This window comes from Mercenaria mercenaria, unplaced genomic scaffold (assembly GCF_021730395.1).
Source record: "Mercenaria mercenaria strain notata unplaced genomic scaffold, MADL_Memer_1 contig_3878, whole genome shotgun sequence".
Lineage (NCBI taxonomy): Eukaryota > Metazoa > Mollusca > Bivalvia > Venerida > Veneridae > Mercenaria > Mercenaria mercenaria.
In genome coordinates this window covers 22028-48452 of record NW_026462060.1, presented here as the reverse complement: position 1 = coordinate 48452, position 26425 = coordinate 22028, and the positions used below count along the sequence as shown (strand labels likewise).

General features: G+C 33.7%; 1 protein-coding gene and 1 long non-coding RNA gene across 2 annotated transcripts; both read right to left on the bottom strand.

Moving 5' to 3' along the window:
• Positions 1-3990: 3990 nt before the first annotated feature.
• On the bottom strand, positions 3991-4959 carry LOC128553483 (uncharacterized). Its single transcript, XM_053534644.1, has one exon. It carries the CDS (start codon positions 4957-4959, stop codon positions 3991-3993), a length of 969 nt encoding a protein of 322 aa, XP_053390619.1.
• An 11736-nt stretch (positions 4960-16695) lies between these two features.
• On the bottom strand, positions 16696-24944 carry LOC128553481 (uncharacterized). The gene is made up of 3 exons (XR_008369354.1): positions 24801-24944; positions 19285-19476; positions 16696-18151 (listed from the first exon to the last, which is right to left on the bottom strand). It is a non-coding gene; the product is annotated as an uncharacterized LOC128553481 (long non-coding RNA).
• Positions 24945-26425: the final 1481 nt, after the last annotated feature.

Genomic DNA, 26425 nt, shown 5'->3' with positions numbered 1-26425 from the left:
TCAAGATCATTATATGTTCTGTTTATTGCTTATTCAAGCGACACTTAAAAACATTTGATTTTCAAATTTAATGTTACAAATTCTGAAGTGTGCAGGCTTCCGTACATGAAAACAGGGTACATCGCTCCGTTGGCATCAGTCTCTGAACAACTTTGCCGCCCTCTTTCAAGTACATATTTTGCACGTGCAAATTGGGTGTAAGGCGCACGGGAAACTTCAATTTAACACCAGTTCCATCTTTACTTAAACGATAGTACCATCCTGAGTGTAACGTTAGACAGCTGAAGTCTTCTAGTGAGCACAACTTTTCTTTGTCACCGAAACATGCGCGGAATACATCTAAATCTACAAACATAACCGACTTTGGGTTTTTGACCTTCAGTCGTGCTTGGACTGTTCTTTCTAGGTTTCGAGCAAAGTCCTTCTCACAGGTAATAAGACCTTTAAGTACAATCTGAAACGACTACGGACCTTCCTTGTACTACCAGTTGAATATGTAAATAAAGACGCAAGGAAAACATAATATATACCCTTTTAATTAAGACATTAATTTCTTTATTATTTTACTTTGAATTTTACTAATATCTCAAAGTACACTCTTCCTTCGCTGATGTCACATCATCCCTATACAAGTGTCTTTAATCCGCTTAAATAACATAAATGTAGAGTAAAAGACTTATTACCTGAAGGCAATAAATATCGATTTTGAAGATAAGGTGATTTATGGCCCCCGCTTAATCTCGGAAGTTTACGTAAAATTTACGGACGATAACGACCATACCTGTTCCATTATCGATTTTTCTCCAGGTAGGCTTAAGCTGTCCCGCTTAGTACAGAAAGTTCGATATGGTCCTACCCAGAACTGTGCAATTAACCTTTCTACTACAAAGACAAAGAAGTCAATTTTGTCCCAAAGTTTTACTACACGTTTCGGTATTACCAGAAATTTCGGCCGTAATGATCTTATCATGACAATACAATTTTCCTATGTTAACGATATTATTTATTAAAATAACGAAATATTTTCTCGTAAAAACGAGATATGAAGTCGTCATGTAAAGATCTCGTATTTATGTGACACGGGAATACGGGTAATTTTCTTGTAATGATGATAGAATATCTCGTAATTAAGGATTGTTTTGTTATAACGATACAATATTACGAAATGTGATAAGGGTAATTTTCTTATAATAATGGTATCTCGTAATTACAGGATAAGTCATTTTTTTCGAATGAATCTCTTCAACTTTTGTAGTTTGAAGTTCCATTTTCTGTTTTGTAAACACCAGATGAATAAAAATTGCAAATGTTGTTATGTTTGATTAAGGGGTTTTTCATACCAGTTATAAAAGTGAGAGTAGAAGAAAAACGTTTGTAATGCTTTTTGTAAAACATAATTTTGCAATTTTCATGAGATTCCCATTTAAAACTACATTTGTTAATGATATATTATAATTAAAGACGTCTGCAGAATTCAAAAACTTCCTTCTTTTATCCAGGCAGAGCTTTAGAATGATACATATTTTTACTTGGTTCTTAAAGAAGAGAAATGCATACTGTCACATGCTGCTTTAAATCAAGCAGTAAACCCCGACCCGCCCTCCCCCCCCCCCACCCCCACCTCCCGCATTTATTTAAAAAAAATCAGAATTTCAAAGGCAGAAATAAATTCAAATTTCATTTCATTTTCATAATTTAATACTTATAGAGAATAAGAAACAATTTTTAAGGTAAATATCATTTTCTCGGCATGTCTGTTTCATTGTCTGATTAAAATGCTGAGTAATATTTAAAAATATAATTATACATATATTTTAGAATGTCTTATCTCGGGCCAATCGTAGTATTAAGTAACTTGATCTATATAAAACTGCAAAATCAGCACATCCAGCATGGACGACTACAGATGTACATATTATATCGCCAAGTTAAATTTTAGTTTTGCAAAGGTTCTTCAAAACATTCAAATATAACAAAACAAGATCTATTTTAAACTTTTCTAAAAAAACAGCACTGAATATCATACATGATTAAAAAAAACTTCTAATTGCAATAAATTTTTATATGCAATTTAATTTTAACTCCGTTTCACTTGTTTTTAGTTTAATTCAGAGGCAAAAATCAATGAATTGTCTTTGCCTTAAAGAGGCCGATATGAGATAAATTGTATAATATCATGACAATCTTCACTTTTTCGTGAGGACCATGTTTTAAGTCAAACTATCCATTATGTGAAAGAATGGACAATTTCGGCGTGTTGCGCCTCGACATGTCAATTCTTTCACATAATGGACAGTTTGCGGCTTTTCTCCTTTATGTCTACCTTTCAAATGGACCATTATTTTTAAATGTAATGTATGAAAGAAGTTTTCTAAGTTTGATAATTTATAGAAACAACAAAATGCACTCTGAAAATTGACTATGCCATTTAATAGTAAATCACGGAAACATGTAAACAACATTTTCCAAAATTAATTCAACAAAAACAAATTATACAACAATGTACATAAACTAGTAAAGCATATACATATGACTACTAAAGGGCAATATAATACTATATCACCCAAAACATAAAAATTATCAAAGGTTGGGTCCCAAAATTACGCCAGTATCTATAGTAGCCTACTGAAGGGTAATATAAAATTATATTAACCCTTAACACAAAGAATTCCAACAAACATCAACAATAACCGGTAATATACAATTATAGAACCATTACGTGGAAATAATCGTTTAGAAAATATTTGGATCGAATTTCGGCGGGAGGGTGGGTCAATTAAATTGTATTGTGTTTATTCTTTTTTCCAATATGGCGGATCCAAATTATGCACAAATTATCTTATCGGACTTACTCAAAAGACTGCAACTTCGCCCACGTATATTTCGACCCAGAGTCTTTTCGACCCAGCTCTTAAGAAGTTAATAAGAAAGCATCCATAAATACATTTATTTAATAATAAATTGAGCTTTATGTCTACCTTTCAAATGGACCATTATTTTTAAATGTAATGTATGACATAAGTTTTCTAAGTTTGATAATTTAAAGAAACAACAAAATGCACTCTGAAAATTGACTTGGTCATTTAATAGTAAATGACGGAAACATGTAAACAGCATTTTTCAAGATGTGCAACAAAAACCAATTATACAACAATGTACATAAACTAGTAAAGCATATACATATGACTACCTAAGGGCAATATAACACTATATCACCCAAAACATAAAAATTATCAAAGGTTGGGTCCCAAAATTACGCCACAGATTTGGAACACAATCCCCCAAACCAAAACTTCGTAAACATTCCTTCGAGCAAAACAAATGTGATACAGGGTTACAGAATATCGTGTGTCAAGTATGGTTAACAGTAAGGAAATTGTTTAATCCTGAATTTTTCAAAAGAAAAAATCATATCAGAGGCCCTTGTCCCCATGATAATCATTTAGAATATTAAACTGAACAAATCTAACAGTGAGTTTTCCGTTCCAGCCATGATCATGAAGCTTTTGTTTCCTTGTAACCATTCATAAAATTTAATTGTTTGCCTGTTATACAAGTAAGTTGGGAAAACAAAATTTAATCATGACTTATAGCATTACCAGAGGCCCTTGTCCCCAAGATAGCCGTTAAGAACATTATGAACAATAGAATGGCAGCAATATGTACAAGTAATCAACGCTACATATAATTGTTTGTATTTTAATTTCAGGTGCCCTAGTCCTCATGGAAATCGTAGACGAAAATCATCTTCAGGCTGCCATACATGCAACACAAAACTGCAGAATTATGACGTATGTCATTATCAGAGGCCCTTGTCCCCATGATAAATTCATAAACTGTTTATCTTTTATTTGTACTGCAATCGCATTTTATTAATTTGAATATCTTGGCTTCTGAATGTATTCGACTAGGAGATCTACACGTCCTGACGTGCCGCTCTAATTGGACGTCAGAGGACCTTAACCCATGACTCATTATGTTCTGAGTTAGCTATAACTCTAACATTGGGATCCTTATGTACTTTTTAAATGCATCGGGGGACCATCTACCCATTAGCTTGATTGTTTCTTCCGAGAAACTCTGCTGAGCTGCAGAAGAAGCTGCCCCTATTCTAAAGCTATGTCCTTTGTACCTTGCGTGAGCTAAACCAGCCCAATTAAGAGACAATTTCAGTTGAGTGCTGAAAAATGTCCTGGACACTGCTGTTCCATCCATGAATCCAAAAACGGGACCGCTAGATGCTCGTCTCAGGTGCAAATATTCCTTCAAAGCAGCGACAGGACAGGCAGCTGAATGATTTGCTTTGACAAACAGTACTTTTGGGTCTCCTTTACAATGTTTATATTTTGACATACGCAGTTCAAATCCCTCCAGCTGAGAACCAGAATAAATGAATGTTACATCCGTAACTGATAATGTGTTATCAGACATTTTGCCAGTTGCTGCTATTTCACCAACTCGAAGAAATGCATGAAAGGCTACTAAATACATTGCTTTTAACATTGTACGAATGAAATATGAAGTGTTTATAAAGCTAAGAGAATCCAACGGTCGACACAGAACATGCGTAGTTATGGGTAGACGTTTGTCAATTTGTTTCTTATTGTTATGAAACCATTGCAATGTCTTTTTTATCAAAAAGGATGTAGTAAGATCTGGCATTTGATGCAGCTTATGGTAGTAACCTATGGCAGAAATGTATGTCGACGTAGTTGTTGGTGCAAATCCGATTTTGTAGCAATGAGCTATAAAGAGTAGTAGGTTTGGCACCGATGCCGGGAAAGCTGTAGCACATTTCAGGGTTTCACGAGAGAATTGTTGAAATAATCTATATGCTTTTTCATAAGTCTGGTGACTTGCGGGTGATAGAGCTTGATCAAGGAGGAAAGCATTTATCTCATTTAAAGATTTATCCTTTGCGGAGGGACTTGGATTTCCACCGGGTCTTGATAAGGACATTCGTCGAGAAATTTGGTCACCTGCAAACGAGAAGGATAATCAGCCAAAGCACTTTGAAGGCTGGTATATGAACAGCCTTAAACAATATGTTGTATTTAAGTGTATGTAGCACCATGCGGCGGACCATGATCATTATGGTTTTATCCTTTGAAGTCTGCCTGTTAATTATGTGCACAACCGCCTCATTATCTGTATGAAGTACTATGCAACGATTGGTCAGAGTATCACTGAATAATTCCAAAGTTAAAACAATTGGAAACAACTCATTCACTGTTATATGATAAACATACCATTGATTCGGCCACTTGGCGGAGAAATATCTAGCTGAAAGGAAACTCCCGAAGCCCACATTACTTGCATCTGTAAACAACTCCAAGGAACGAGATGTAACCCAACGATATGAAAAAAACATGGACTTGCCGTTGAAATGATCCATAAAAGTAGACCAGGCTAAAAAATCTGCCCTTGCCTCTTTTGTCAGCCTTCTATGATGGTGAGGTTTTTGCAAACCCACGGTTAAATCAATTATTCGGCGTAAAAAGGCTCGACCAGGTACAAAAACTGCACAGGCAAAATTAAAGAAAACCAATAACAGATTGCAATTCTTGGAGGGTAGCTTTTCTGCGGTGTGAGAACAGCTGAAGCATTTTACGACTCTTATCTAGTTTTTCTTGTACTAGTCGTTTTTTCCTTGTGTACAGAGTCTAATTCAATCCCCACAAATAAAATAGTGGTACATGGATGAACGGTTTTAGCTTTATTTACTGGAATACCGACCATTGCACACCAATCAAGAAAGATCTGTAAACCTTTTTCACATAATTATAAATTATTTCCTACAAAAAAGAAATCATCTAAATGTGTGTGCACATTTACGTAAACCAAGTTTGTTCTCTGCAATCCACTGTATTGCTGTACTTATTCTTTTTAAAAAGGGCACACGAGTAGCTTAATCCCGTTGGCAAAGTTTTGTTAAAATAAAGTACCTGCAACTCGCCCTGATTTAACTTCAGCCGAAATGTTTATATTTAAAATGTCAGGGTTATCCCGAGCGGACTTTAAATTTAAAGCGTTACGAAATTCTCTTTTACCAGAGAATGGAATGCAAAAACCGTATGAAAATCCATTAACCAGAAATTCTTTTTCCGTCTGTGTGTAGCCATTTAACCAGTATGAAAATGTTTCAATGTTTACAGGTGTACATATCCGAGTCTTACAACAGTAAATGTTGTTTTTTTTTTTTTTTTTTTTTTTTTTTTTTCAGACAGGTTATCGCTTATTAGAGGAGTTGACGATGGCTTGTTTTCCAGAGATCACTTGCTATGTTCTGGTTGCCTTTGCTGAAAACAAGCTTTCTTGTTGTGAGGCCGGGACAACGTTGGCAGACATGTCGGTAGGGGCACTGCTTACGGGTACATTTGCCGTTGTTGTTGTTAAAGCTATAGCATGGGAGTGCAGATTGGGTGGGGCGGGAGGCCCGAAATGGCTTTGTAAGAAATTTCCATTGCTAGCAAATACCCATTGCAACGGCTTCTGTGTACATATCGCCATGCAAGGAACTGAACGATAAGGAAGGGTCACACTGTCTCAGGCGACGGAAAGTTTTGTCATAGAACAAAGGTACCTCTTCACCAGCACGCTGTCCCAATTTCCTAATCGTCTCCGCATATTGCATAAGGCCAGGGGTTGCTGCAGGGAATTTCTCCAAATAGATGGCCACATAGCAATTAAAAGCGGCAAAACATTTTGGCAGGGAGGTAATGGCTTTAAGAGTTGGTGTTTTCTTCATAACCAGAGTACCAGCTGTTGTTTCCACCATTCCAAAAGATTCCTGCACTTCTGAATCACTGTCACCTGCCTGCAGACTAGCAAAATCCACATATTCATTAGCCCAAATTTTGCTTCTAACTTTCTGACTGACATGTAAATTGATAGGTAGAGAGGATGCACCTGCTGATGTGCTTAGCACTGCTTCATCTGACGGTTGTTCCCTTGGATTAGTGTTCCGTACTTCAGTTGATGGTGCAGGATTAGAATTTGCAAAAGGTAAGATCTGCATGGCATCCAGAGTTTCCACGACACCTTTTGTTACCGCCGGCACTAGCTCCTCCATCATCTTTTGTTTTTCTTCATCCGACAAGCCACTTCTGTTTTTGGCGGGTCTTGCTTGTTTGGCTGCAGATGCAGCAGCAGCCTTTGGTGTCGGGTTGCGCTTTCGTTTTGGTGGCATTATACCTGAAAGGCATCATGGTATTACAAAATGTTGAAGTGTATCAAACAGAATCTCTAGACAGTATTAAATTAAAATTCCATTTACCAGTTTTCTAAATTAGGGCAACCTTAACATTAAGGTTCACTTCCCCTTAAGTCACTTCGCCTTATAATTAAGGTAAAGCTCTTAAACAAAATTGTTACCCTATCTTCAACATGGCTGTTGTAAACATAGGACAAATTTACCTGAAATTTTGTGGTTATGTCACCTGACAGACAACTGAAACTTTTTATTGATAATCAAATTATTGCCTAGAAATGTATTATATAAACCTGTTTGAAGTAAAACACAAAATTGTGCACATCTACCTTAAAATTAAGGTATTTAACAAATAACCATAAAGAAGTGTTATTCAAACCTTAGAATTAAGGTATCAACACTACTTCGCATAAAACGCAAAATTGTGCATTTAGCTTATAATTAAGGTACTTGACTGAAAACAGTGTGCATAGTTAAGGTACTTCACAATAATGGTGTCCCCGAAACCTTAGAATTAAGGTATCGGATTTACTGTAATCATTCACATAAAACACAAAATTGTGCATTTTCCGATACCTTATAATTAAGGTACTTTACCGTAAACAGTGTCACCCCACAAGTTGTGCAGCTATCTTATAATTAAGGCACTTTACCCCAAAATAGATTAAGATAACTTTACCATAAACAGATTAGAAATAAGGCATCAACATTTACTGAAAATATTCCACCTTAATAGGTCAATATATCTTATATTAAAATGATATGTGCCAACAGTCTATCAACACCGGGAATTTGGACATAATACTTGAAAGTAACAATTCACTATAATCACAATAAAACATTAAAATTACTAAGCACATAATTCAAAAATTTTCATGAAGGTGTACAATCACAAATGTATGACAAAATACCCACAATTCTTCCGTACAAGCTTAAGAAACTCATTTAAAGTTACATGATATTCTGTGAAAAATATAATTGTACTGAGAACCGCTGAAACCAGTAATGTTTTGGATTTGTGTATATTCTTAAAAATTACACACATTTATTTGAATAAAAAACCAATCTTTTGAAAATTTCAAATTAATTAACACGCTTGTACATAAATGTATGAAATGTTTTTCGCATGTAACCAGACATATGCATAAATATCTGTTATTATAGATTATGTTGTTATTTACTATTTAAACAAAAAATCTAAATATTGACACTCGTACATATTGCATAAAAATTAAAATTGGCAAAATACAATTTCTGCACAAATGAATGTAATCACTCTGCTTATACATAAACATTAATAACAATCCGATAAACAGGTCATTTAAATCTTGTCAGTATTTCACACTGCTAGACAATTCCGTGTTATCACGAAAGTTTCTATTAGAATTTTTTCTCATCTTATGTGTCACTAGAAATTTCTCGAGAAATTTTTCCAGTTTTCTTTCACGACTTCAGAAGTTTAATTACTGCCCCACGAATGTTATTGTAATATTTTGTCTTTCCGGCTGTATTGAAATGCACGCCATAGCGGAATATGTCACTCATAGGATTTTTAACTCCCTTGATTTTCCAATAGGACACTGAAGTTATATTTCAAAGTTCACGTTTCAACACCCGATTTGCGTGGTGAACAAAGTTCTCAGAGGCACTGGCGGACAGGTACCTGGGAGAAGGCCTGGGAAGCAGCTGCAACACGATAACTTCCGTGATATTGTATCTCGCTTTAAACAGATTACATAAGTTCACCAGTCGTAATATGATTAGCTCGACTGTTTTAACAGACATTGAAGAATAGTCTAAGTCATTGCCTCCTGCATGAACAATTAAGTACTTCGGCCGATAGTGCGCAATCCATCTTTCCCATCAGGAAACATGGTATTTATTACTAATTTTTCCTCCACTTATTCCTTTGAAGTTGATAATTGGTTGTGGTTTTAAGTCAAATGAATTGCAACCATTTCTTTGCAATAGAAACATCTCCAACCAGTGAATGTGTGATGAGCCCAAAAGGAATATTGACATTTTGATTAAGCACTGTATCACTTTCTGTCATCAGTTATATAATCAGTTTATCTTCCATCAGCCCAGAACTCGGGCACTTCCACGACTTATTTTTACATAATAGTCATAAAATTACCAGTTTTACAAATAAATATTGGAGTGGAGATCAATTAATTGTGTTCTTCTTCAATACGTTCTTCCGTTGCCGAACACCATACACTGTGTGATGTTTGTAGAATTAACGAAAGTTAATCAAGAATGCGAAAACTGGTGCTACAAATTCGTGTACATCAAATATTCGTTGATGTTTTCCTTGTTCACGATACATATACTGTCCCTCATGTGTTGAAATATGTATTTCTCAATTATATTGTATAATCTTTTAAAAATTACCGTGTAATCACGCTGATTTCAATCAAATTGTATTGTGTTTATTCTTTTTTCCAATATGGCGGATCCAAATTATGCATAAATTATCTTATCGGACTTACTCAAAAGACTGCAACTTCGCCCGCGTATATTTCGACCAAGAGTCTTTTCGACCCAGCTCTTAAGAAGTTAATAAGAAAGCATCCATAAATACATTTATTTAATAATAAATTGAGCTTTACATAATTTTATAAAAACAGTGACCACAAACTAATATGAATTACAACACAATACCTGAAAGCTAGTATGATGTTCCTTTTCTGTCGGTATTATACGAATATTACGTCACACATCAAAAATGCGCCGCTCAAGACCTATAATAGCGATGACAGCTGAAACATTTTTTTTTATATTTCTGGTCAAACATTTATTTGCGCTACGGACTGATTTCAATATCTTTGTAGGAAAGAGTCAATACTTAACCTTAAAAATAATATATATACAGAAAGATAGAAGTTATTAGGTAAATATCAATGATTTGTGGACCCCAGTTTTTGATATTCAAAACATTTTGACCGTTTCCAAGTACAACAGAATGGTAATTACATTTGGTCTGGAAATAAAGTCATCACATATAAAAAGAATACATTTAGTCATATTTTTATGCAAGAATGGCGACAGTACACATTTATTTTGTGTATAAACGTCTGTAGAAGCTCTTGGGATTTGTTTGTGACCTTGAACTTCGGTCACATTCCCACGGGCTTCTGCAGACGTTCATACACACAGCAAAAGGGCCATGATGGCCCTATATCGCTCACCTGGTTAAATGGTTGCTATGAAGATTTGCATTTAAGCTTGACCCCGGGGTCATGATTTGAACAAACTTGGTAGAGATCTACTAGGCAATGTATTATCCCTATAATTATATACCCACGTCTCTATCAATTCTAAGACTGACGCACAGCATCAACCTGTTTGAGGCCGATCTCTTAGTGCCTTTTTTATAAAAAGTAATAACAATCTCACTGATATTTTGAGATCAAAGTTAAGCACACTCCTGAAAAAGTTGTCAAAAGACTTTTATTTGTTGATCTTATAACTTTGTTTTACAATTCGTAAATGTCCATATAGCAAAGATACCTATTGATGGATCTGCATGAAATCTAATACAACATAGATCACTACAGGGTGAATGTGCATGCACATCTTTCATCAGGACTAATTACTGCAGAGTTTTTGCCCTTTTAATTCTTTTAAAATTCATAAATTTCCACAAGACAAAGTAACTCATTGATGGATTTTCATAAAACTTAATACAAATACAGATAGCTATAGGACAAAGTTTTTCCCTTGATTTGGTGTAACTACTAACCATGGCATAGTGGTATTGTACATAAATTTTGGAGTCCCGACTAGTGCCGAATTTTAAGATACAGCCCGCAAGTGTAGTTAAGTTTAAAATACTTCCCTACACATTTTTATATAACTGCTAAATTAACTATGTAAACAAAAATACTCGATACCAATTGTTTTTTATTTAATTATGATTTGTATACTTATTATTATTATAATAATATTATTTTTATTATACCAGATTTGTTGAGCGCCCTTTTCATATGGAATATACGTCCAAGGCGCTTTACAATTAAACATGTGACACATCGCAAATATGTAGGAAAATAACAAAACATTGACATATGTAATCACAAAACTGAAACTGAACAATTTGATTAAACGCCTTTTTTATAAATGGCGTTGTACATAATAATAAAAAATAATAGTTATTACAACAATATCATAAATGGACAATGATAATATTTACAGCCTTATTGTAACAAACAGCCATGACCACACCCCTCCCCTTGAGGTCATTTTACCCCTATTGCCAATACCAGTGCTTTAAACATCTGGTACGCCCAGACGGGCTGCATATGGTGGTTCAAACTCCCGGTAAATGGTGCCATCATATACTGTATTAGATAGAAATACCACACACTTCAAGTGAATATGGATGTCACAGACTGAGACCATTTCACGGCTAACCCTGTCCAGTCAGTCATGTCAAAAGAAGCCATTTTATTGTAATAAAATCATCTTATCTTAATCATTCATAGTTTACATACAGGAAAAGGAAGATCGTAAAAAGCGTCAATACTAAAAATAAACAGCTTATTCTGAATGTTGCACACATTAAAAGGAAGAATGCATATTGCACGTGTCCGCAATAATTCTCATTTGTAAATGTTTATTTTGAAGTAGATTTTTGATATGCGTAAACATTATTACATTTCTATATAAATCGCAGGCCAATAGTTTGTGCTTTTGCCCGGTCTTAAATTCAAAATAGGTCTGCTGGTCAACACTTATGGAATAAAACTTTGAACATTATTTCTGACGTTATATGATAAAACATTTATTGAATGGCTTATCGGTCAATAGGTAAACTTTAAATTTTATGTTACCCTTCAGTAGGCTACCATAGATACTGGCGTAATTTTGGGACCCAAACTTTGAAAATTTTTATGTTTTGGGTGATATAGTGTTATATTGCCCTTTAGTAGTCATATGTATATGCTTTACTAGTTTATGTACACTGTTGTATAATTTGTTTTTGTTGCATTAATTTTGGAAAATGTTGTTTACATGTTTCCGTGATTTACTATTAAATGGCCGAGTCAATTTTCAGATCTAGAGTGCATTTTTGTTGTTTCTTTAAATTATCAAACTTAGAAAACTTCTTTCATACATTACATTTAAAAATAATGGTCCATTTGAAAGGTAGACATAAAGGAGAAAAGCCGCAAACTGTCCAATATGTGAAAGAATTGACATGTCGAGGCACAACGCGCCGAAATTGTCCATTCTTTCACATAATGGATAGTTTGACTTAAAACATGGTCCTCACGAAAAAGTGAAGATTGTCGTGATATTATATAATTTATCTCATATCGGCCTCTTTAAGGCAAAGACAATTCATTGATTTTTGCCTCTGAATTAAACTAAAAACAAGTGAAACGGAGTTAAAATTAAATTGCATATAAAAATTTATTGCAATTAGAAGTTTTTTTTAAACATGTATGATATTCAGTGCTGTTTTTTTAGAAAAGTTTAAAATAGATCTTGTTTTGTTATATTTGAATGTTTTGAAGAACCTTTGCAAAGCTAAAATTTAACTTGGCGATATAATGTAGTCGTCCATGCTTTGTCTGTGCTGATATTGCAGTTTTCTATCGATCAAGTGTTAATACTATGATTGGCCCGGAAGAAGACATTCTAAAATATATGTATATATTTTTAAATATTACTCAACATTTTAATCAGACAATGAAACAGACATGCCGAGAAAATGATATTTACCTTAAAAATGGTTTGTTATTCTCTATAAGTATTAAGATATGAAAATGAAATGTAATTTGAATTTATTTCTGCCTTTGAAGTTCTGTTTTTTTTTTTTTTTTTTTTTTTTAATAAGGAGTGGGGGGGGGGGGAGGGGTCGGGGTTTACTGCTTGATTTAAAACAGCATGTGACAGTATGCATTTCTCTTCTTTAAGAACCAAGTAAAAATATGTATCATTCTAAAGGTCTGCCTGGATAAAAGAAGGAAGTTTTTGAATTCTGCAGACGTCTTTTATTATAATTTATCATAAACAAATGTAGTTTTAAATGGTAATCTCATGAAAACCCTTAATCAAACATAACAACATTTGCAATTTTTATTCATCTGGTGTTTACAAAACAGAAAATGGAATTTTTACATCAATCTTCAAACTTCAAAAGTCGAGGAGATTCATTCGAAAAAAATGACTTATCCTGTAATTACGAGATACCATTATTATAAGAAAATTACCCTTATCACATTTCGTAATATTATATCGTTATAACAAAATAATCCTTAATTACGAGATATTCTATCATCATTACAAGAAAATTACCCGTATTCCCGTGTCACATAAGTACGAGATCTTTACATGACGACTTCATATCTCGTTTTTACGAGAAAATACTTTGTTATTATAATAAATAATATCGTTAAATAAGAAAATTGTATCGTCATGATAAGATCATTAGGGCCGAAATTTCTGGTAATACCGAAACGTGTAGTAAAACTTTGGGACAAAATTGACTTCTTTGTCTTTGTAGTAGAAAGTTTAATTGGCACAGTTCTGGGTGGGACTTTAATAAATGTCTTTTATGGCAAAAGATAAAATAATTTTACACGAACACTGCAATGTGGGTATGCAGCATGTGAAAATTAAAGGAAAATTATGTTTTTATACATTAGATTGACTAGTTCAGATGAAAAATGCCATACCAGGTGTATTTCCGCGATACTTTTCTATCACGATTTAGGAGTATACAAAGTGAACTTTACTACTTTCTAACGGTTGAAGATTTAAACTAACGTTCTGTAATTACTTTTGGCATATCCTTTGATTTTCTTTTAACTGATAATCTGGGGTCCGATTTGGGTCAAAGTCATACGTTTCCCATCAGAATTTTTCTTGCAGCTACAATTTCTATAAAACGTTGCCGTTTATTTCTCGAAACTTTAGAATTTCATAGGTTGATGTACTAACAACTCTCTCTCTCTCAAACGCACTAGGTTGTTACCACGCATGCCCATTATTAACCTGTAATTGTCCATTCTTAAAGTATCCTTTATTTTAAGAATGGACAGTTACAGGTTAACAATGGACAGATATAATAAAATAATGGTGTGTATAAAGCGGTATCTGTACAATAACCTATATAATGGACAAAACTAACAAAGGATTACGTCACAATCGTGTTTTAACTTACAATAAACTTACCGAGGTTCATTTTGCAATTTGCTATAATACACAATGACGAGGAGATAAATTTGTCTAAATAAACAATTATTCTTATTTTGTTCAGTCAAAATTATTTTCATATTGTCATAATGTTATCAATAATACACTCACTCGTTTCAGTGGCTGTTTTTTTTTTTTTTATTTTTATTTTATCAACTGAAAAAAAAATTGCAGTACAGGAGTATTCTCTGTAAAACTTATTTGTAAACACGAAAAGGTCCGACACTGCTATTGATATTTCAATAGGCTTCCATTTTTTTTTAAAAAAAATGAGCCCATCACATACCCTAAATTTGAGATGTACCATTTTGAAAGTGTGATTCTTTGTTTAAGACAACATGCAAGACTCCGAAATAGTAATTGTATATAGAAAAAAATCTCCTCGAACTCACGTACTCGTCTTAAATGATATATAGATGCCAAATGTCAATTGACACCTACTATTCTAAGGTGACAGCATTCAGCATGACACTTGTAAAATATTCAAAATTCCGCAGAAAACATTGTTCTCCTTAATTTTGACACGATTGTTTAATTTGTAAACATTAATTTTTCAATTTTCCATTGACTCTTACGGCATTCCCTACACATTTTGTTTTGTCAACCAATCCAAACCATGTTTCTATTGTAATATCTGACCAGTAACATTTGAAAATTACATTTATCATATGTTTTCATGACCTGTCAAAATATTTTCTTTTATTCTGCAGATTTGTATCAAACCTTATCATTACCGTAGACCAAATGATCACAAATATGTTGATCTCCTTAAAAGAAATAAGAATAGAATAATGCTTAACTTAGCGAAGTTTATTTACAATGCAACATCTTTAAGATCAAGTTTATTATAATACTTTGACATTATAAATTCCCCGTGTATAGATGAACACTAAGAAACATATTGAAGAAACTAATAATGATTAATAAAGATTATGTCATTTGTTCATCCTCCATCTATCTACTTATTGTTTAAACTGTCCGCATTACTTTTTGTTGACAAATAGTTATATGTTTACACGTATCACACAAAATTAATAAAATTTTCTGTCTGTCTGTCTGTCTGTCTTTTATTTCTTTTTATAGAATTTTTTGGCCAACAAAACAAATAAACAAATAAAATAACTAAGTGTTCATAGAATTATGCTCAATTTACAAATTCATAGTATTTTACATTGTTCAAGTAATTATGACTTAACAAATGATCATTGAATGGATTAGAATTGTGAACGTTATCCAGTACCTTCTAACATGCATTCAGGTGTGCTAAATAATCAATGAAATGGATATACACAAAAAATGGTTTGCTCTCTTCAGGAGCTCACAAAGATTTTTAGGATAATATAGACATTTAATAAATCTAAAAAAGATATCCCGACATCATTTTATGAATAAGTAACAGCTTTGAAAATGAAATTTATAACAGGTATAGCAAAAAGAAAAGCTCTTGCAACCTTTATTGTATTTATAGTTTGTGCTGGTGTTTATTATCTTCAGACATTTGAGGCAAATATGTTTGTGTACTTTGTTAACCAGAAATATGTTTAATATTTAGTACCATGTTATCTCAGTGTGTGATTTTATTTGATAGAACGCTTCGTTTGTATTTAAATGATTTTTGAGATGATTGATATACATAGTATATTACGACTTCGTAAGGATTACTATTGTTTCAGGCACAGGTGTTTGGTGCGTTATCATTAAAGAGAGCCACACACTTCACACATTTTGTAATAATGTAACGTGATTGCAGTTTTAATAAATTTACTCCCGGGTTGCCATTAATTCATAAAATGGTGTTCGTGTCCATATGCCGTGTCCAGGCGTTACGCCGTTAACTCTAGTTTATCAAACGTGCAGGGCAGCTTTAAAATGCATTTTAAATGACATTTTAATTTTGAAAAAAAAAAAAACGACGGATACTTTGTATATCTAGGATAGAAGAGATTGGCAATTAAGTTAGAAACTTATTGTGTCATTCCTAAAAAAATCATATCACCATCTTTTCAGTATAGGACAGGTCATGAATGGCCGCTGGCTTTTGATCAATACATTCAACATTTATCTTTACTATTTGAGGAATTGACATTTGTCTTTCACCAGTTTTTGACTAGGCATAGTTAGCATGTTATCAACCATTTAATTATAAGTGGTACACAACCTCTCCACGGACTGCCAGACATCATTTGTCACGGATGGACTAAAGGCATGTCCATACTGAGGAGGGTGGTATAGGGAGGAGTTGCAGGTACACGGATACAGTGACTCAATGACAGAATATATCAATTATACTCTTTATATTTATTCCAAGCAACATGCAAAAACCAAATTCTAAAATTATAATTTTTTCTTTGATAGAAAAAGACATTTATCACTGAAATACTGTGAAAAATAAAGTCCAGATCTCCAATATGGGAGTCAGACACGCAATAACAGTGAAAGGCTAAATGTAAAGCACACAGTCGCATGTTGTAACCTGCAAACCTAACTTGATGTCTCTCATGGGCTACAGAATGTACGCAATGCGAATATAAATGCAGCGTTCTATTTTTTTTTACAGAAGACCTCCTTCTGTTAGTAAATAAAGATAGTCAAGTATTTCCGTTGCTATATTTATATATGGGATATCCTTGTTTTCAAGCTTTAGATATTACAAAAATGATATTGAATGAAATATTTTTACTTAAGAATTTCTTACATACTCAAGTTTTTTCACAGCTAAGAATTTCTTGAGTTCTTTTCAGAATAACAAATATAATCAAGTAAAAGATATTTCTTACCTACGTAATACTTAAAAAAACAACACAATTTCTTATAATTATACTTAAGATTCTTTAAGAACACGACCCTAGGCTAAAATTCCTACGTGGCTCATTATGGTTTCGGATTAAATAAGTTACAATATAAGAACAGTCCTCAATTTTGTCGGCGGAAACGTGAATGTTCAGTTGTACAGATATGACATACTAATACCTTGGTCTTTCTATATATGATGCAGTCCTTAGGCTACATAGAACTGACTTATATAAGTAGTAATAATTGAAATACTATTCTATTACAAACACTTTCTTTGAGCGGTGCCGGTGGAAACGTGACTTTTCAGTCGTACAGATATGACATTCTAACACCAGTGGTCATTCTTTATATGATACAGCCTCAAGGCTACATAAACCTGATTATCTACAAAGAGTAAAAATTGATACCGTTTTATTACATACTTTGAGTAGAACATTTATTTAAGTTCTATTATTATCAAAACAAATTAGTGAAAAAAATTATATATATTAAATGTGCAACACAAGTTTCTGGCATTCATAAATTCAGTAATGTCAATGTTCTGGTTTGCAAAAATGTTTTGAACTTATCGTGGCCTCGATAATATTCTATAATAAAAATGTTTGTGATTATGGTATCGTATAGTTGTCAAATAAATGCTCGTCTTCAAAAAGAACATTTTTCTTAAACATAAAGCAAGGTAGTGGCAGAGGGTAGTGAAGCCGTACATGCAACGTCTTAATATATGCAACTATGAACCCATGTCTCATCGCACCAGCTTAGCGATGGGTTTTCATAGTGACTTTCGCCATGTCTACGAACAGCATTATACATTCGTTCAGCCCAGTTAAGACATCTTTCTCTTTTGTTGTCCGAAAATGCTCGCTCTGCTCTGCAGCGCTGCTGGAGGTTCGTTAAAAATGTGTCATCACAATTTAGTCTGGACTTCCCATAGCGCACGCCCTAAAAATGAAACAACTGTCAAAGAATAACTTAAATATAAAATAAACATTTGTATAAATTTTCACTAAACACGTGCTACATTGATATGGCACAGTTAGGTGTATCACATACAGGTATGATTCTATTCATTTGTATCCGCGAGTCGGTAAGCTTTATTCATATATCTAATGATTAAGCTGTGAAGATTTTAGGATATTTATAACGGGCTCTTCTGAAACTATTGACCCGTCCGCTACTCTTGATTGTCTATATAAAAGCTATAATAACAATTACACGAAAATTAGATACTAATGAAGTTTAAGAGGTATTGTCACCCGAGATGGACAACATTTATACAGATTTTTATTCCTCTAGATAATACATTAATTTATTCTATATCTATTTTATCTATCCAATCGTGAACGTTTATTTGGAACACGTGACCGTACAGTATATTACCGTAATGAACGCACGTGCATACAAAAATAAAGAAACCTGTATTTTTTTCTGTATTTGTAAGGTTCAACAGTCCAATGTTAAACATTCGATAAAACCCGAAACGCGTAAAAATGCTCCGAATGTAAATCGGGTGAAATAGGCCCTCTATGTACAGAGTTTGATTATGCGTCTTGAAATCAGGAAACTTAAGGCAGAAATACAATATTCAGTGAATCATTTTTAATTTAAACTAAAATAAGACAGATATAGAATAAAAAGGTTATCTAACATTGTACTGTACAATACGAGATATATTTTGATACGTACCCAGCTGGGAAAACCATATTGTACTCGCCTAGCAGCTCGTCCAATATGGATTTTTCAGCTGGGTACGTACCAAAATATATCTCCGTATTGTACAGAACAATGCTAAATAACCTAATATTATATCTAATGATTAAAGGAAAATAACACACACACACACACACACACACACACATACACACAATGCTGACTGGAAATGAAAAATATGGAATTATTAGGGGTCATACAATTCATGTCATGTGAGCGAAGGGTTAGTCCTTGTATTATGCACATAGAAAACGTATTACAGGGGTTAAGAGGACAGAAGATTTTTAATTTCCCAGCTAAATACAGAAAATCGAGTACAGATATCAAGAAGTACAGTTTTATAAACTTGATAAATAATCACTTACACAGGCATAGCAGGCATCATGCTTGTTACACTCTGGCTTGAAAAAGATTTTAAAGGGGTAAGGTAACAACGAAGGGCTGCAACCGTTTGTCCTTCCAGAAGGAGGATCACATGGCGCCACTTTCCCTATTGCCGTGGCCAACACAAGTACCAATAATAAAAGTGGTGTGACAGGCATTTTACTCATCCCGAGCTGAAAGAAAAACGGTTTATAACTTCAAAGGAATGATTATTCCGGTACAAAGTGCTTTCGAACATCCTTTTCTCTTGAGGTGACTGGATTTTATGCCAACATTCTTTTGTCTTAATATAACATCTTTTGTTATAAGACATGGTTCGAAAAATTTCAAATGGTAAACAAAACCCAAGAAGATCTACTTTTGTATTGATTTTTGCAGAGTCTTGTATCTTATTTTAATAGCGTTCACTGAATGCTTTCCGGATTTCTGACCAGTAAGAGAATGTAGGGCTACGATCGACTTCCAGTTCCGTCTTGCTTCGAACTTAAATCACCGGATCAGCAGCCCAAAGCTCTACGTCTGCACCAATGTTTTACAGATGTAAGCTCCAAACCACAAATCTCTTTGGATGATAATACTTTTTCACAGCACAGAATACAGAGAAAATTGCATCCTCACAGAATGCTAATTAAGTTAGGTATTTCGTTTTTACAAAATTACTTATTTTCTGTAAAATCAAAGGAATAAAGCTGTATTTATAATAAACCAGATGTATAAAACGCATTTCTATTTCATCGGTACATTCCGTGAAAATGTTTTGTTGTTTTTTTTATGTGATATCTTTCTAGGATGAAAATTGAAACAAATTATATCTATATAAGCAATACAATAATATATAACCAAAGCGCCCCTTCGTAATATTTTTTGTTGCAGAATTGTCTTTTGAGTCAGAAGTATTATTGCATGTTAACTTTCAATTTTTGAATGTTATTCATTCGGAACGGTTTAATCAACAACACATTCTTGCAGTCAAGAGGACTGAGGGATAATTGATCTTTTATACAGGAGTTTTTGGTTTTCGACGTGACTGATAAGAGTTCATTACTTCATTTAATGTAAAAAATGTGTTTTATTTCAAACTTATTGTTGTGACAAGATTAAACATGCTATGCAATTTTCGTTTTAAAACTTCTACATAACTTTCTGTTCCGTTATTCTCCGTTCCTTGGTCCTTTTGATTTGCAAAATTTCAAATTTTGTTTTCAATGTCTTGCCTGTCCCATATTTAAAAACAAAAACGAGAAAAAAAAGTTTCAAGAAGAAGAGAAATAGGGCAGGAATCAAAGAGCAGAAAAGTAGCTGCCTTGTGTGTTTTGTAAATCAGTCTGTGTTAAAGACATACCTATTTTATCTTCCGACAAACTTTCATAAGAGGGTTCAGTTCTGCTTTACGTGTATATTAATTAAAATGATAAACTGGCGATCCACATATTTATGCAGTTATTTGAAGAAGACATTTACGCCCTTGGTAATTTACATACTTTTTCTTTAAAAGTCGTTTTTAGAGTTACTTATCGTCATCCCAGGTGTATTTTATAAGCACTTAATCTTCTTAACTTTTTAATGCATTGATAGTTTTACATTTAAAAACTGAAATAGTAACCGTGTCAATATGTGTAGTTGTACGACGGTTTGTGTTTATTATTTTGAAATAACAAGTTAACTTATAATTTTAGATCAATTTTTCATGTAAAGAATTACCACGTCCATACTGATTCTTTTCAGTTTAGATATTAATACAAATTTTGCTACCAGTTTAAACGAAAAACTAAAATTTAATACAAAAAGAAGCTGTAATATTGTTCGTAAATATTTGCCACAGTTCAAACTAATCTTCCAGTACTTTTGGTCTGAAACCAGTAGGATCGTCTAAAGGAGGTAAAATCACCAGGGTGAGAACCATCTATGTGAAGTCGCGTAATAGGTTTTTTCCAAAGAGGTGCGTGTGCGAGCCATTGCTTTAGCTCTCCTGGGCACAACGTGCAAGGGCGAGCGTTTAGCATCTTTAGATGCCTGTTGTGTTTCATTCATTGTACATCTTCGTCCTTCCTCATCATTTAGCTTGAGGTATTTCATAGAGCCCACATTTCTGATTAGACATTAATCCAACTTGATCAAAATAATGGTCTTGATAACATCTGACCTAAGTTTGAAACTCAGTCAATTCGGATGAGCAACAATGTCACAATACTGAATTTAAGAACAACATTGTGCACACAATACATTTCGTTCCATATACCGAAACTAACATCAGTCAAGATCGCTTTCGCATATGGGTCATGATCTGTCAATAAGAAGGTCACTTAATACAACCATAAAAAGATCCTGCACATATTCATATTTCCCAACATTCATGAAATCCAGTGTTTGCTTAGGGTCTACAACAAAGATACCAGTATCGATATATCACCTCCTGTTCTGACAGCTTTATTTGGAGCGGAGTTTCATATTGCAGCAACTTTCGTACCTGTTAGACATACATTGTAGCTGTTCCTTCAACCTTTCACGTTATGAACTATATTCGGCAATTTCAGTTATTTCGGACATCTACAATTTCATATGGTCGAAAACCTACGGTTGTATGTTTAGGGCATAATTTTTTTTCAAAACTAAATCATCTCGTGCGCACAGCATCTTATCTCGAGCGGATGACATTTTTTCCCAAGCGAACGACATCTGATGCATTTGTTCGTCTTATGCTAATATTAAAAATCCAGACGTCACCCTTTGCTAGTTTTGCATTTCAACAAAACATGACTCGTTCATAAGAGACAAATATACTCATGAAAACATTTTTTCCACGGCCCTAGTGTAGATCTTCGTTTTCTGTTTGCGCATTTCAATAATGTAATGGATGTATTTTTTTGTATATGTTGTTTTTGTTAAATTAATGTCTTTATTGTAAGATTTTTAACTGAAATATTGTGTATAAATTAATACTTAGCCAAATTTTCATCGATAAGTAAAATATTACTTTTGTGTCGGACAGAGCGTTTGAATTCAAATATACGCGCGAATGAGTGTGTGTGGGTGTGTGTCGGGGGGAGGGGGGCAGGGGCTTTACTGGAATATCACGCCGTAGACACGTGACATGACACACCACCAAGTCACATTATACTGACACCCTGATGACCAGTCTAGCACTATCCTCTTAATGCTGACCGCCAAACGAGGAAGTTACAAGTACCATTTTTTACGTCTTTGGTATGTCGCGGCTGCGGATGGAACCCACAACCCCATGCACACGAAGCGGTGTGCATTAGTTTATGCATTTGTACTGATATTGTTTACGTTATAGAAATTCTGTTTGGCAGATATATTTGTAAAATAACAATATTATCATGAGAAATAGCCATATGTTATTAGAATATATGCTTCTTTTACATGTCACCATATTCCTATGTATTGTTGTATTGCCACATGGGTCACAGGACCTTCATAATGACAAAGCAAGAGGTATGATTCTTAAATCCCAAGTTGATAAGAAATGCACAAAGGAGTTATCTAATTGAGCCGCACCATGAGAAAACCAACATAGTGCATTTGCGATCAGTATGGATCCAGACCAGCCTGCGCATCCGCGCATTCCGGTCAGGATTCATACTGTTGGCAAACGGTTTCTCTAAATGCAATATGGTTTGGAAGCGAACAAGTATGGATCCTGACCAGACTGCGCGGATGCGCAGGCTGGTCTGGATCCATGCTGGTCGTAAATGCACTATGTTGGTTTTCTAATGGTGCGGCTAAACGCGTGAACTTAATTAAAAACGGACTATTTATATAATCGCTTATTAATTTATGTTGATTGATATGGAAAATATCAATGCTTGATGTCAATACACTAATACGACAATGCCTGAAATATGGATCATTTTAAGACAGGTAAGGGCATCATTATTAGATAATTATCATTGCATGCACCTCATTCTGTGGCGGAGAGAGATCAGCATAATAAGAAGCATTTGAGCCGTGCCATAAGAAAACCAACATAATGGCTTTGCGACCAGCATGGATCCAGACCAGCCTGCGCATCCGCGCAGTCTAGTCAGGATCCATGCTGTTCGCTTTCAAAGCCTATTGCAATCAGAGAAACTGTTAACGAACAGCATGGATCCTGACCAGATTGCGCGGATGCGCAGGCTGGTTTGGATCCATGCTGGTCGCAAAGCCACTATGTTGGTTTTCTCATGGAGCGGCTCATTTGTAGATGGCTTATGATAAAGAAAACACATTTCTTTCATTTGATTTTGCAGCACAGAATTCTTTGTTTTATTTAAAACTTTTTTTTCATAAAATTAATTTAACTGACCGTTTTTAAAGTATGATAATAAAATTTAATAACAGTCAGTACTAAATTGAAAAAAAGTGTCATTAACAATAATTGTCTTTTATAGAGAAACAATTTTAATCCATAACTTCTATAAAACAACTGTATACATGAAATGCAGGAAGTTTTAATATAGTATGAAACAGTTTGATGATAAAGGATGGGTTATTCCTAAAAGTATTTTTCCATTAAGAATCGAATTTAGAAAAAGTTTTCAAAGCATTTTAAATGTATTTTGCATATAATTTACGAATAAAAACTCCTGTACAGAATTAAAACTAGGTATACAGTCAAGAAAATAAAAGCCATTGCAACACTCTTCTTAATTAAGAGAAAGAATGAGAGAGAGTTCCAGTAGTCTATAACTGAAACAATTACTGAATATTTTAAGTGATCCTGTACCCATTCAGTTTAATTTTGTTAGTTAAAGGCACTAGACTCAAGATTTTGGCAAACATGATCTTTCTATGGCATATTGTAAACATAAGTAGTCATATTCAGTAAAATCTGTAAAACGATCCTTTGGAAGCAAGAATGCAACCAAGAAGACTCAGTTTGATAGAGTCTGTTCATGAGAGGTAATGAAATGTGCAACATCTCTCACGCCCACTTGCACCGACTCAAGCGGATGGGTTACAATGTGGCACTTGATCAAAATACCGTTTATTTTTCAATTTATCCATGTAAGATAATCAAATTAAAATGATAATTGAAGGGGGTGAAAAATGAGAATGGCTATAATCAAAATATGTTGTTACCTTGCAATATTTTAAAACAAAATTAAATTTGATTTCTAGTTCATAGTTATTTTTATAAAAAAAAAAATTTGGTCATGTTTTTAAGTATAAAATTTATTTATGTTTTTCATGTGGTTGATGGTACATACACTGAATGAATGGCAGCAAGAGAGCATTTATCTATATAAACAATATAATAATATATTAAGATAAGATTAATTAGTATGGTTGCAGTTTTGCCGAGTTTAAAGTCAAGCTTATTGCTAGCAATCATATGTTCTCATTAAGAGCCTAAGTAACACCTTTAGACTTTCGTTTAACTACCTCGTATCTTCGTATCGTAAGTTATCATAAAATGCAATGTGTGCTTACCCAAGAACTCTTCAGCTTAGAAATTGAAATAATTTCAGAAGACATCAAAAACGCTACTTACATGTAAGTGAAGTCTTTTTCCTGTGGTGATAATTTGCTTATTATGAATTTTCCGCAGCTCGAGATATTTAAATACTAATTTACCCGGAAGTTTTAGGTAATTTCTACGTCATGTCTTCATTTTTCTAACACTAACTACTTGAGGAAGGTCAAGAATAACTAAAACAAAATATTGCGACGTTCATTTCATACTGAAAACAAACTTTGCATTGTTATTTTTCATTTGTTACTGTTCAATGTCTTGTGTTTGAAACAAGGAAGTCTTTAGAACAACATTTAACTTACATGAGTCACAGTTTCATTAAAAACACGAAAATGATTAGGTTGATAATGATTGTGATGTATGATTATCTGTTATGTAATTAGTCACTTAGAACAAACCACATACATTTTGATTCGCTAATTTTTTATGGTTTCGGTAACTTCTTCGTTTTCATGGAGTATAAGCCATGCATCGTTTTATCTTTATCTTGCACTCCGGACTGGTGTTTCCGGTTATTTTACCCGTACTGGCAAAACCCATCTGGCACCCAACGTGGTATATGATTCTCGTGCTATTCATAGCAGCAACTAACGATTCATGCACTCATTATATATTTCTATATAAAATGCGATAAAAATTAATAGTTACTTGATAGTTGCGCTTCGTTCTTGATAGTATATTTCCCCATTCAAAAAAAGTTATTTTACAAAAAGAAGAAACATGACGTTGCGCTAGCTACAGATAATAACAACAAACCGAGACTTTGATATCAGCGTAACTGAAACGTCCTGATTCTATTAACGATCTTTTCAAATACGCCACAAAGAAACTATTTCGCTTTGCTTTATTTATTCTGTAAATTGTAAAACACGGTTTGCAAGAAACTTAATCTGCCTCTGCTTGCTGATGAGAATATCTGGCTCTCGGATTACTTTTGCCAAAACTCAGCAGAACCTCGTTACCGCCAAAGCAATAACCTTTAAAACTGGTATTCCCATGTGCATCTACAGCCAGTGACAGAATAATATGAGCTTGAATGGAAGTCGGAACATTTCAGTTAATATATCTTTTAACATTCTTTTTTTGCGGGTAAAACTGTACGTTTCCTTTTTTAAATGTCTTAAAAATATATTATGTCGGTGAAAGTTTTGAAAAATCTAGAGTTTCCAGTATTTAACATGAAAATATTTTTATGGTAGCTGATACATTCAGACAGATTACTAAAAAGATTCCAACAAGAAAAGGAGACAAAAATGCGTTTTGAAAAATAGATGATCCGTACAAAGCCTTAAAACGTTAAAAATATAATTGCTAATAGTTGACCAAATATCTGCTTTAAATGAAATGCACAAGAAAAATAACTAAACATTATTTTTTTTGAGAAAATCAGGCAGTGGGCCTATGAAATGTCGGTATTATACAATTATTGACTTATGTTTTGGTCAATATGTTTACGGACCTGTAAAAATGATATTGACCTTGGACGCAGTCCGAGGTCGATATCATTGCGTCCGAGGTCGATATCATTTTACAGGTTCGTAAAAACACATATTGACCGAAACATAAGTCTATAATTGTTATATTATATACCCTTCTCAAATGCATTCATTTGACTAGCCCATATTTCATACATATAAAATAGT